Raw genomic sequence first — 14,115 nt, forward strand, 5'->3', positions numbered from 1 at the left:
ATTCCAGCAGCAGGAAAAAGGAAGGAAAATGATAAGATTTTAATGATAATCAGAAATGTTTATGTGGGACTTGATGGCTCGGTGAAGGTAGAATTTCACACCCATGCTACTAGTTCATACCAAATACTAATCAAAAACAGACAAGAGGTTTTGACCTTATATTTTAAATGTTCTGTGTAAAATTATATATAATTGCTGGCATATCACTGACATCTGGGACTTTATATGGTGTCTTAGGAGCAAGACCAACGAGTATGGATAGACATGCAGAGTTAGGACTTTAATAGTCAAAGAACTGGTTAGGAGGGGTTCCACTCTGCCTAGTATTTAAATAAAATTAAAAATTGTAATTTCTAATCTTCAAGAGCAGCAAAGTTACAAAGAAAAATTTTAGTTTAAAATAGTATTAATGAATATTTTATGGAGTTGATAGGCAGCTCTGACAAAAAGCTACTGATTTTAACAAAAGGTTTTCCCATGACTTCAAGAGATTCCACGCATCATTCTATTTATTGCTTATTTTTAAGCAATGAAAAACATTTCTCTTAGTCAGTTAACGCAGTTTCTGAGAAGATCAGTGGTATTCCAGAATAGACTGATAATTTTTATCCTAAAACACAGGATATCAGAAATACACTTTTACTGCTTATGTCTTCGCAGTCATTAGGAACACATGGAAAAGAGCCAATCCATATCAACAAGAAGTTCTACATATGCAACAATTCTAATACTTAGAAATAATAAAATAAATATATAAGAACACTTACTTCTTTGCTCTGGAAAAACTTCACTAGGAGGCTGCAAAAAAATAAAAAGTATCACCAAAAGGAAAAAGTTACTCAAAATATCATACTGCAGTTATTCAGAAATGTAACAAGAAATCCTACCTTCATCAAGGGTCTGGCTTTTTTGTTGAATAAGCCAGAAGGAAAGAGATAGGCAATAGCTCTCTGAAAACAAGAAGAAAGATCTCATATGTGACTTTTTCCCACAAAAGCATCATCAAAACATTTCTTACATACTTTCTTATGCAAAAAATAGCGTAACTTTTGTACAGTAGGCAACCGAATCAGTAAGAAAATATCACACATATGTGATGTGCTGAAAAGAAAAGCAGATAATTTCCTCTGGAATCCTCATAAGTGCAACCTCAATTTGAAGGCTGTACTCTACTGCATCAGAATGAGTGAATTTTCTTCTGCTAAATTTAATTTTTATGGAATGCATCTATCTTAACTTACCAGAACTACTCAAGCACAAAGACCACCTTCATACACAGTGGTTTTCCAGTAAAATTTCAAGTGCTGTGACTTCCAGAGGAAATCACAACACTTACCTATTTATCTTCCTGAAAGTACTGGTGCTTGCTAACAGTGCCTATTGACAGACCAAACATAGAAATTTTATTTAAGGCAACAAGAAAAAGCCAAATTTTAAACATTTGGAATTCCACTTCACAATTTCCAGACATTGTTTCCCCAAGTCTAAAAAGCCATGTTTGTTGTGGCAGTAATAGCTACTTTACATAGCCTAAATAAGCATTTCATTCATCACTGCATTTGGAAATAACTGTGAATCACTAAAATCTTTGCTGAACATGAACTAACTGCCCAGAGAAGAAAGACTCAAGTGACATCTTTTTTTTTTCCTTAGATACCTGAAGGTTTGCTAAACCACTTTAGAAAAATATATGGCATTCATTACACACTCATTGTTTACTGTTTTCACTAAATACAAGGTACATACTTTATTTTTACTTAATATTTACCATTATTTATTTGATACATAAAACATGCATTATTTGCCTACAACAAATGAAGTATACTGATATGCCAAACCATTCTGGCTGTAATGTAAGGCAAAGCACCTTACAAAGCTAAGCCCTATGACACACATGTCTGTTACACATCATCTTACTCTCCCTCTTCAATGCAACTAAACTATAATTTAATAATGCTTTGTCAAAGCTGTTTATTTTCATTTGTTTTTAAAACAAACCAAAAAAAAGTTAGCCACCAAAAGCTCCCAGATGTAGGAGTCTGCCAAGCGTAGCCAGCTTCAGACAGTGGATAGTACAGCTTCAGACAGAAATACTGTGCTTGTACAGTAAAATGGAGCAACCAAATAAACCCTTCTGGCAGTGGTCTCATTTGTATTTCCATTAGACATTACAGAAAAAGTAGAATTACAATAAAATCTGAGTTTAAAATCTTCTCTCAAGAAGAATGGTTCTTTGTCAGCTAGGCTACCTTAGGGCTATTACTCGCCGATAATTTTTTCCATAGACTTGGAGTGGTTTGTCAGTGCTTCAATGGATTTAATATGCATGGAGTGTAAAAAGACCTAACCTATTACTTTCATTAATCCCCTACTGGCATTCTGAACAGAAATTTTCAGAATTCTGAAGCAAACAAAAGGCTTAACTTGATTTTATAAAATGGTAATTTTGTTTCTCTTAGTGACTGCTGTATTCCCATTTGTTAGTCAATGGGCATTTTATGCATACACACAGTAGGTGAACACCTATTTATGAACAAATGGGGATTAATTATGATGACAAGAGAGAAATCTACTGTGAGCCAAATGATGTTAAACCAACACCTTATATAATATATTAAAAGAAATTATTACAGGGTCCTGAGACTGACTGTGTGTGTACTTAAGACAATCTTTATACAAGCATTTCCAGAATCTCATCCAAAACAGTTACTGTAACTATGACACCTTAATAAATGCCAAATCCAACAATTTAACATTTACAATAAAAAAATAGCTGCCATCTGAGCCCTTCTACTTCTTGGAAAGTTTATTTTATTGCTAAGTGTATACTCGTATCTTTCACACTACTACAACATGAACACATCCTGTATTAAGAAATCCTATCTACTCTCAGATCTCCGCACAACAACTTACCAAAGAAGAATGGCTCATTTTATAAGCCTACTTTTTTATTGTTACAAAATGGAAAGAAATAGTCTTCCTGACTGTTCTCTTTTTATGGAAAAGTAATCAAGGATGAACTATCCTGGAATGCAACAGATTCCAATTCACCATGATTCAGAAGTTTCTTCTTAATTTCATATAGCTAAGTCCTCAGGCTGTGCTTTACCAACTACATAGAAAGTCCGACTGCCTCTTGGGAACTTCATCTACAGAAGCTGATTTTGTCTATGCAAATGTTTAATTTTTGTAGAAATCCTTTTAAAAATGCCCTGTATTATCAATATAAAAAGATGGTGGATCAATCCGAGGAATTACATCAGAATTAGTCTCTCCGAACTGCAGCTGAAGCACATAACCATGAAATTATTTTCCTGAAACCTTTTTAAAATGTCTTCAGATATGGAACATAGGTTTCCTTTCAGGAATCTCCAGGTCTCAAACCAAAATTCCGTAGAGAATTAACTGCACGTGTTGCATTCTCCTGAACTGAAAAAGCAGGTGAATGTCCCTTTTAAAACTTTATAATCAAGGTGTAAATGCTAGCAGTAAAGTTCCTAAGAAACCTTTTACATTTAACTGCAGTTTCCCATTGCAGAAGTGGTTTTTACCTCAAGGGTCCTGGCCCACCCTTTTTTTTAGTGCTTATTTGGACTTGAACTCCAGATTAAAGAAACTGTTGTGCTGAATATGAAGAACTACTTTCCCAATGTCATCAAGGCAGCTATAGAAGATACATTTCCCTCACTCCAGATTCCACAGGTTCTAGGGCTGCTATTTCACATTCTGTTTGTTAAATCACACTGTTTCCATTGTCTTTGGAAATAAATCACAACTTTCTAGAAATGAAACATCCACAATTATTTTCAGCAGACTCACGGTTGAAAATCCTAGTACCTAATAACAAAACACCGTATCCAAAAATAATTACATAAATTACTTGAAAAAGGTGGAATGGGTACAGTCTGCTTCTGCTGTGCATTACTAAAAAAATTTAGTTGTATCTCGTAAGGATTTGAAAATCTTTTTTTAATTTCACTGCTGACCCACACAGACAAAAAATACCCAGTAGTCACACCTTTAAAAACAGCAGATCATCATGAACACATCGGTAACAAGATAGTTTACATCTGACATTTCTTAAACTGCACAGCTGGTAAAATTTTCTGTATCAAACTAAAAGAAATCCTGTTATATAATCATTTGTTGAGGGACCAGAAGAGTCAATATACTGCCCACAGGACCAAAATGTCTTCCGCTTGCAGTTTCAAGTTTGAATTCAAGCCAGCTGGAATAATGAAGAACAACCTTCCACCCCTATTAAGAAAAAAAACCCCAAACAAAACCAGAGAAACACAAAAAATCTGGCAATCCTTCAAACATCCAAACCTATTAATTAAATAATCTGTCCAGCACTGCATGTGTGTGTTGTGTAAATTGTTGTGTACCTGCCACACCTTTCCTCTTCCCTGTGGATGTTGCACATCCTGATATCCGATCCTCCTTCCTTCCTGCCACTTCCCTACAATCCAAGTTTTGTTTGCCCACTTTCTCACATGTCAGAGACTGACTCAAACAAGTACAGCTGGGTCAGTAAGAGTAACTTTTTCTATTGCTTTTTACCCCCCAATGTCTTGAGAAACTATGAATTCAATACTTTAATTCATACAGAGTTGACTGAGTCATATTGGGACAGGAGACTTCAACAGTTCAGTTCTTCAACAGATCTTGCCCATTTTTACTGAAGCTCAACACAAAACATTCCACTAATTCCCATTGCTCAGAACATGTGCAATGATAGTTATCTAAGTAACATTCAGTGAGGAAAGGTATTTTAGGGAAAAAGAAAGAAGTAAAAGAAATTTCAAGAATCCAAACAAACACCACCTCTACCCTGGGGCTCCTCTACAGCAGCACCCTTTTTGGCAGCAGGCTCAAGAATCCAGCTCATTCCTTTTTAAATATACACGAAATTTTAATCATCAAAACACTGAAGTGAGAAGTGACACTTTATGCCATAACATTTTAATGAAACACCTGAGCAAAAGCTGTTTCAGCTTCTACTCCTCAACTTGATCACACGAGAGCCACTTCCCTTCTTTAACTGTGCCTCTTGAATCACATCATTTAGTCACTGTACTTCATCACCTCTCAGACCGAGATGTTTTCTGGAACAGCTGTTTTCCTTCCAACCACACTAGCAGTATTCTTTAACAGTTTTTCACATCCAAAATCCAGAATATCTGGGGTAAATCCAGGAATGAATGAAACAAAAATGGGACACAAAATGTTAACTCTGAAATATTTTCTTTTTATTTAACAAGACAGAAAAGGTTAAGAACAAAACAAACCACCCCCCCCAAAAAAGTGACACAACTAAGTTTATATTGCAAAATAAATCCTTCCTCTAACAACTAATTACTAAAATTTATTGAAACCACCCCATCACTGTTCATCTAAAGCTGAATTCCAGCTTGAACAGAAAGAGGTCTCAAGTCCAAAGTGACATACCATTTTAACTCTACTATGTGGAAAAAATAAGAAGTAAAATAATCCACTGTCATGATATGAAAAACCCCACCTTCTTTTAATATTACATTGTTTTCATTTTCAAAATAAAATGAATGTCTTTTCACAAGTTTACAGACCAAAAAAAAACCCAAAAAAAATCTGTTGAAAGAAACAGTCTTTATTTCTACCTTCATCTCTTTTTTCAAAATATGGAACAGTATTAGAAAGAGTAATAAAAAAAAAAAATACAGCAGTCATCTGCTTAGATTGGTACAGAAGCAAAAAATATTGATGCAGATTTTGCTTCCACTGGAGGAAAAAAATTAAAAAGAGCTGAAAAAAGCATTCTAGCTTCAACTATTTAAATAAATCCAAAATCCGTTATTTCTTGTAAGGACAATGCTGGACAATTGAAGACAACAGGCAGTTCAGAAACACATTTTGTTCTGAATAACATTTGTGACATTTTGCATTTGCCAATATTCACTCATTTCTAATACTCTGTCTTGCTAAAATTTGAACATTATTTAGAAATGAGGTGTGCCAAGTCACCTTTAAAAGCAACTGAATACAAGCAATTTTTCATGAAAGAAGCCTTAATTTTTTGAAAGAAACCTTATGAGGAATAAAGTTTTTCAATATTTAACATTTTACCTGTTAACTGTCTTACTGGTGCTTTTCCAACAGTATAAATTCCAGTAGAGGAAAACATATATTTTATGTTTAAACTATTCCATCTGCTTGACAACAATCTATTGGGTCATAAGACAGACAACAAGCAAAAATTAACACAGATCTTTAGCTTTTGAGTTTTACTAACTCTTATGAGAAGAGTATTGCTTTATGATGAGCTTGTATCTGAGAGAGCATTTAGTGACTGCATAAAAATGAATAATAAAAATACTGGCATATAAATAGGTCAGGAAGCTTAATACACTCTTCTTGTATTAATCTTACTTAGATTTCTGGGCTTTAAAGTGGAATATCACAGAACTGACAGTGGAAAATGACTGTGGGCTGTTTACTACAACTGTAAGTTAAAAGTTAAATCACAAAATAAAAGGATTAGAGACTCAAATGGAGGAAAGCACTAGGTCAGGACTGCAATCTCTATTAATTAGGTATCCCAGCTGGGCAGTGGGTATGCAGCTGTTAACTTGATCAATGACTTACCTAAATGTCATCTCTACTGATTCGCTTATAAATTACCAGCAAGTGAGACTAATGTACAGGTGCTAATTTATTTAAACTGTTCTCTGCAGTTCTACATAGCTTTATAAACTGCATCTGGCACCTAATGTTAGCTGTCAGTTGTACTTAGACATGCCTGTCCTAACGACTCTGTTCATTAGAAATGAGCACAAATTATGAAATATTGTGAAAAATGATACATCAAATGGAATGGGCAAAGCAAATCAATTAGAAAAACTTCATAGCACATATTCACACATAGGAGAATAAAACATTCCAGCTTCAGAGTGAGGTCTATAATACCAATTAAAAAGCAATTGGTAGACTTGTGCAGAGTTATACATCAATTTGCTGGATTTTTTTTCTCCTCCAGAAATACTGTTGTAATGCACAGCTTAACTTTTGATTCCTAAATAAAAGCACCAGTAAGAGGCAATTCTGCTTCCACAACATCTGAGGATTAGCAAGTAAGTCAACTTATTTTCCTGTTTTAAAACTTCATAAGGTTTAGCTTTTATTAAACTCTACCTGAAACTCCAGTGAAGGACAGAATCCTAGGATGTCTACTTTTGAAATACACTGCAAAGACTGATTAACAGCAGAAGACATGGAGGTGTATAAGTACTCATCAGAAAGAATTATTGCTGTTCAAAATGCAAAGCTTGGTAATTCTCCTGCCAGTGCTTAAGGAGCTTTTATATTTTTATAACAGAAATTTAATTATGCATAGCAGACACTATTACACACTCTAATTATTTCCCAACACCTGATGGAATATGAAGAAATCAAACCGCAGATACTTGGTATCACCAAACAAAACACTACTCCTTTGGCTCCACTTCTCTATCATTTCAGAAACAGTTTGCAAAGCAGTCCCATACTTGTCACCTGCACTGCATTTGTAAAAACTAATTTCCAGAATGAATCTGCTTTTACTAATGGTGGAACCTAGTTAAAGTTGTGCAAATGATTGCAGCGCTGTGGATTTATAAAGAAGAAACCACTATACAGATATGGTCATTTTGCATTTCTTGCAGTCTTGCTTTCTAGAAGCCTTCCCCCTAGACACTGTCAAGGAAGGAAGGAAGCCAGACTACAGATTAATGCATTCTCCTACCATTAACCTTTCAGGCAAACTGAACTATCAGCATCATCATTCTACTGTATTATTAGAAGGTATTCCAGTGGTAGATTGGTGAATACTTAGTTTACAAGAAAGTAACTAAAAAGCATAAAGATCATTAAAGGTAAGAAAAAAAAAACCAAAACCTGAATAACATATGAAAAGGAAATTTTATAGTTTGCAGAGAAATAAAATAGCCAATGTAAAGAACAGACTGGTATTACTGCTGACCTCAAGGAATACTTTTACTGTTAACCTTACCCACTTACACTGAAACTGGCAGGGTCCCTGCACTGGCACTTGTTTGTAGAAGGGCAGAGCGATTCCTACGTCTCTCCATGGAAGTAGACACAGCATCAGTGTATAGCTTTGCACTCACAAAACTTGATTTCCTATGGATTTGTAACCTGAACTCAAGCTGCCTTAATGGATTTTCTGATACCTGATAAAATTCAAGTCTCATTTCAGCCTTTCTCAACAGGCCACTACTCTGGATGGCTTTACCTTGCTGCCTATTTTTAGAATTTAGTTTTGAAGCCTGTCAAACATGTTTGAAATGAGACTGTAGCACAACCTTCAGATTATTTCTCGGCATAAGCACACTGCCAAGACCTCTCAAATGGACACAGCCATGCAGCCAGAATTCTGACACGGAGAGAGGCAACAAACAAATCTCCTCACCCTGAGAAAAACTAAACCATGGACACCTCTTGCTTTGCCTTACCACATCACTACCTGTATCCTAAGGGCCCTGCTGGCACACTGAGCTGCCCTGGCTACAGCAGTAGTGTTGCTGCTGTGTAAAGACAGCTATGAGACTTCACGCAGCTTCACCCAAGAGTGAATGTCACCAAATGACATTTCTCCTTCCTACTTCTGATGTATGGTAAGATAGATATGACAGAAGTGAAGGCCAGGTGAGACACAAAAAAAAAAGAAAGAAAAAAAAATTGAAAAATCCACGCAACAAAATATTTTTCTGAGTGAAAGGGAGCTTATCTTTACATGAGCCTAAATGACAGAGAGAAAGAGGAGGCCACTCATCCGCCAGTCATGAGAGGGAATGACAACAAAACAGTACGTTTGTAGATACTGATATGAGCTTAAATTCACATGTACATTAAAATCCTCAAGCTAAATCAGTGCACTGGTTATAAAATATCCTATAAAATTTAATATATGTTAGCAGCAACCACAGTATCACACAAGAAAACCCTAAATATACACAGCAGGTCAAATTGTTGAGTAAACGTTTTGAAATGCTACATAAACCTTTACAGTGCCTCTTATAACCTCAGATCAAGGGGATTATCCATTAGCACTTTTAAAAAGAACCTACTGTGCTTTAACAAGATACAGTACACAGCTCTATACTGGGATACCTGACCTCATATGGTAGCAGAAGTAGAATGTCTATTCACAGTCACAGTTGCAATGTTCACAATGTATAGTAGAATTCTTGCTTATTCTGACAGTTTGATTAAAATTCACAGAGAGCTGAGGGGCTCATGCTGAAGTAAAGTGCTTTCAATATCTGAAACTCTACAGTAAATTACTTCTCCAACAGAGCAACTGTACTTACATCAATATCCTCTTGGGTAAAAGTTTCTGGATCTTCTCCCATCATGTTGGCTAAATGTCTCTTTCCTAGGTTGAACTCTTCAATCTGTTTTTTAATAAATGCCTCTGTGTACTTTTCAGGTCCTGAGGCCCCTACATTTTTCCTCTGCACTGCTGTAGTGATACAGAACAACCTTAAGGTCTAACAAAAAAAAAAAGAAGAAAAAAAAAAGAGAGAGAGAGAGAGAATGAGAGATTTATTTTACATTTCTGGCATAGTGAACTCTAAATAAAATGAATACATGAATACTATAGCAAGCTATTCATACTTATAACAAGATTCAACACATCACAGGAATAAGTTAGAAACAGCATTACTATTCATTAAACCATTTTCTTCCAATGGTTTAATGTCCATGAACAGATAAACGCATTATAAAACCTTCACATTTTCACACATTATAAATAATTTAGAAGACTTTTTTGATGGAGAGAAACATAATATATCCTAAGTCAGGAACATCCAGCAAAAACAAGGAGCAGCACTGATCAACAGATCCCATCATAAAAGAAAACAAAAATCCATCAGCAAATAAGCAGGTTTTGCCTTCATCTAAAGGAATCCCACAACAAAGTATGATAAGAATATGAAGGACAGCTCCCTAGAGGCTTTTCAGAAGCTGACCAAATACTGCTGAAAGCTCTGGAAAGACCGAGGTGTACTTCTTCATTCGTGGTGCCAGAATGCTTCTTAAACTGCTTCACTGTCTCAAGTAGACCAATAGAAAACTAGCAGGGTAGTCCAGCAGCCAATACTACTGAGCACTCTACCAGGTCAGGTCATAACTTGGAGAGCAGCTACCTTCTGATCTTTTTGGCACACAGATTTGGTCTTACTTCTATCAAAACAATCAGCTGTTAAGATGACTAATTTCACTGATGCTCTCTGCCAGACAAACAGGAGCTTCACTGACAGAGCTGTAATGTCTCAATTCTGGCCTAGTGTCAATATTATGCACTATTTTGGCTCTCCAACATTAGTATTAAAGTTCTCTGCAGCTTAATTATTCTACAGACTGAATGAGAACTGATTATTTGTGTGGTCTTCTGTGGGTGGGGGGAGGGAATCACAAGAAAGCAATGTGAGACAGAAAAGCAGAGACAGAAAAAGAATCACTTCTGATTCAGAAAAATGCCAAGTTTTGTTCATCACATAGTACCCTGAAAGACTTCACCCCCACCCCTTCAACATGCCACGACTAGGCTTTGTGAGGAGACAGTGCAGCCTCACAAGGCAGAGAGCACCCAGCTCACAGTTCACCCCTGCCAGCATTCTTTCCTCCACTCCCTTTACTTGTCCTGTGCCAGCTCTGGTACAGGACTCCTCTGCAAGCCAACTCAGCTGCCTACATGTGGCAGAACACTAACTTCTGCTTCATCCCAACAAGCAGGCAATTCTCAGCCAAGCTGGTAAGTCTGAGCAGTTCAGAGATCACTTTGAGAATTGCCAAAGCTGGGACAATAAGGCGGCTGAAACACTCAACTGGAAGGAAGAAAGTAAAGGGGGAGTCCTTTCTTTACATTCATTTCCTTGAGCAAATTATTAGATTGTCCTTGATACTCTGGAAGCTGTAGCCTCAGCCTACCTCTAGCAAAACATTAAAAATCAAACACACACAGCAATGTGAACTAGTTAGGGCTTTGATTAGAAGGACAAAGGTAGTATTCAAAATTATTCAATGTGCTCCAAGTCATGAGAATTGTCTTCTTTAGAACACAATTTAGATGCTGAGCATTTTGATGGATTTTACCTTTCTGAGTTCAGCTAATATAAACAGAATAAAACACTTGCTACCTTCCTGTAACTAACACAAATACAACAGTAATCTCAAAACCCAGTTATAACCACAACAATACAAACACATCTCATCAAAACAAGATTACATAAATGTATTTGCATGGCAAACAGAAAAGCAGATCAAACTTGTACCTTCTGTTAGTAACATCAGTTAGCTTACAAGAACTTCTCCTCTGACAAGCTTTTGGTGATCTGCATTACATGGTCAAGTCCCACATTAACAGGAAATTAAACACAACTTTTCTCTGTACTTTCACAGAGCCCAGTTGGTATTTTGGACATCTGGCAGTCCAGGATGGGCTGATCCAACTCACCTAATTTCCTGCACATATGTAAAGCTATTCGTGACCAATTTATCCATCCATGCCTGTGTCAGTGTTCAATATACAAAATGCAACAACTCCACTTGAAATTTCAATTTGAAATGAAGACTACAATATGCTGCCTTAAATCTACATATAGCCCATGCCTGGGCTGCAAGACAGGTCCTGTGAATTCAATCAGGTTTGATACAGAAGGTAATCTTTGAATAAGATCACAAGAGTAAAAAAAGAACTGATCCTCTACACTTTTACCTGACAAAGTAACATTTTCTCTGCTAGAAAAGATTTTGAAACAGGTCTAAGGTAGAATTTGGTGCTAAAAAGCCTGTTGCTGCTTCATTTTCTTCACAGCTTATATATACTGCATGCAGCTCTAATCCTGGCTTGTCTCTTCCTTTTTATTTTCTTTTTAATATTCATGTTTCCTGTGAGGAAACACTGACATACACAGAATTAAAAGAAAAATAATCAAAATTTTAAATGTACACATTTTCCACAGGCAAGGCTCTGGTGACTTCCTTATAAAGCACTGAGGAAAGCAAAGGTATCTACATATTCCCTATTCTTCTCTCCTAGTCACTCCTCAGGAAAGAATTCAATTCATCTTCTGTCTAACTTGTCTTAATAGTAACTAATTATTTGTAATTCTTGTTAATGAACATATGATTCCGTATTACTTGGCCCAAAATAGCTTTCTCTCTGGTATGCTTTAAACAGAATACTTTAAAAAAGATTGCTTTCATCTTATTCCTGTCAATTTCTATTGTAATTTTCTCATTTTTGTCCTTCTTCCCTCAAGCTATTCATATTCTTCCCTAGTTTCAATTCGTCACTAATCAAAAGTCCCTGGACACACAAACTGTTCATAATTAGAAAACAGCCTCTTATGTAAATTAATATCTATTGTATTGGGTACCTCTTCTGGGATAAGAGCACTATTTCATGGGTGGCACAGGCAGAAACTGCAAAGCACAGCTAAATGCTTCTGGCATTTCAGTCAAACAAGAAAGCATGCTCCTCTACTTTGTAGAGGAAACCACAGAGGTTTACATTCACTTCTCACACATTTCATAAAGCATTACTGAAGACAGCAGCCTCACCATTTTTTAAAAAACAGTAATGCTTATTAACATTATTAACAATGCTCATGAAATAATATGCTCTTCCACCAGAACATGGGAGAAGGGAAAGCCTTCTGGACACAACTCATTGTGATTAACCCTTCCTTCCCAACTCCTTTTGGACCAATCTAGAAATAAAATGGTTTAAAATCTTGATTTTATAGGGAAACCGTAAGCTTATGGAAAATCAGCTTATGTTAGATTTGCCTTAGAAAAAAAACCCCATAGTATTTCCAGACAACTTCAGTTTCTCTGGCCTATTTTCTTCTAAGAAGACAAGTTATTGGAGTGAAAAAACGCTTGCTCGTGGTGAGAGACTTCTCCTGGGTCAAGCTGTTCAGATATAAGCAATTTATTATAAGGGTAAAAAGAGGGGAGACCCGTGTCCGCCACCAGCCTCGGCGTCCACGTGGTCCGGGGGAGAGGAGAGAGAGCAGGTAGAGCAGGGAAGGAGAGGTTGGGAAAAGGGAGGGAGGGAGTAAGAGAGCAACAGAGGGAAAGAGGGAAAAAACAGAGGGAGAGAGCAGGGAAGACGAGAGGGGTAGGAGCAGGGAGAGGGGTAAAGGGGTAAGAGGTAAGGGAGAGGGGTCCAGAGGTAAGAGCGAAAAGCTGAGAGAGCTAAGAGGTAAGAGAGCGAAGTTCTTGTTACAATCCAATATATCTTTTTCTATTGTGAATATTCTAATTCTTAGTAACCAATCACTATGAGACACACCCACTAAAGAATTTACATCCAGCCTATACGCTGGATGTAAACACTATATTAACATACAGTGTTGCATTTTAGGCTCTACAAGCTTTACAAGTTCTTTCCTTACTTCTTTACCTTTGGACTTTATCAGAAGGACATTGTTTTATCAACAGGGATTCTCCTCTAGCTGGCTAGGCTATTGTTCTTTGGTTAGCCAGTACTCAGTATCCTAGGACTCAAAGTAGGCTTTCATTTCTACTTTGATTCTAGCCTTCATATTTTCAGAATCTAGTGCCAAACAATCACATTCATAAGGTTTCCCTGTTTCATCCTTCCCAACAAGAAGTAACTGGGATTGTCTGTTTACTCATCCTGTTCATTTTGCTTCACTGGAGTTACACAGATATAAACCAAACCAACTAACAGAGAAGTCAACCTTCCTGTACTTTTGGAATGGGGGGAAAGGTGGACTGGAGTCAGGAGATTCAGATTCAAGCCCAAGAGTTCTTTTATAACGAGACACAGTTACAGAGATAGAAGATGACTCCAAAGGACAAGGCACACATATTGTTGCACCATTTTCATGATTCTTCCATGCTCTAAGCTAGCAGACTTCAACCACTCCCTTTTCAAAAACCACACTGCGCACAAACAAATTTGCACCAAGAAGTTATCTCTGGGATAGGACTTCACTAAGACATGTGGAACTGGAGCTGTATAACCACATCACTGTGCAGGACTAAAGCTGCCCAGTGTCCAATACTGCAGCTACTGGCACAGCTGCTGCTACTGAACCC

General features: G+C 36.7%; 1 protein-coding gene across 4 annotated transcripts in view; it reads right to left on the bottom strand.

The window, feature by feature from the left end:
* The window catches only part of MRPS9 (mitochondrial ribosomal protein S9), a 34,715-nt gene that overhangs the window by 17,551 nt on the left and 3,049 nt on the right, over positions 1 to 14,115 (bottom strand). For all 4 annotated transcript variants that reach the window (XM_086880342.1, XM_086880343.1, XM_086880344.1 and 1 more), the window contains 3 exons: positions 9,348 to 9,527; positions 888 to 950; positions 768 to 798 (listed from right to left, as the gene is read on the bottom strand). In XM_086880342.1, coding sequence (XP_086736468.1) covers positions 768 to 798; positions 888 to 950; positions 9,348 to 9,527 — 274 coding nt within the window. The remainder of the gene's footprint in view (positions 1 to 767; positions 799 to 887; positions 951 to 9,347; positions 9,528 to 14,115) is intronic.

This window comes from Cyanistes caeruleus, chromosome 3, assembly GCF_971803275.1.
Source record: "Cyanistes caeruleus chromosome 3, bCyaCae1.hap1.1, whole genome shotgun sequence".
Lineage (NCBI taxonomy): Eukaryota > Metazoa > Chordata > Aves > Passeriformes > Paridae > Cyanistes > Cyanistes caeruleus.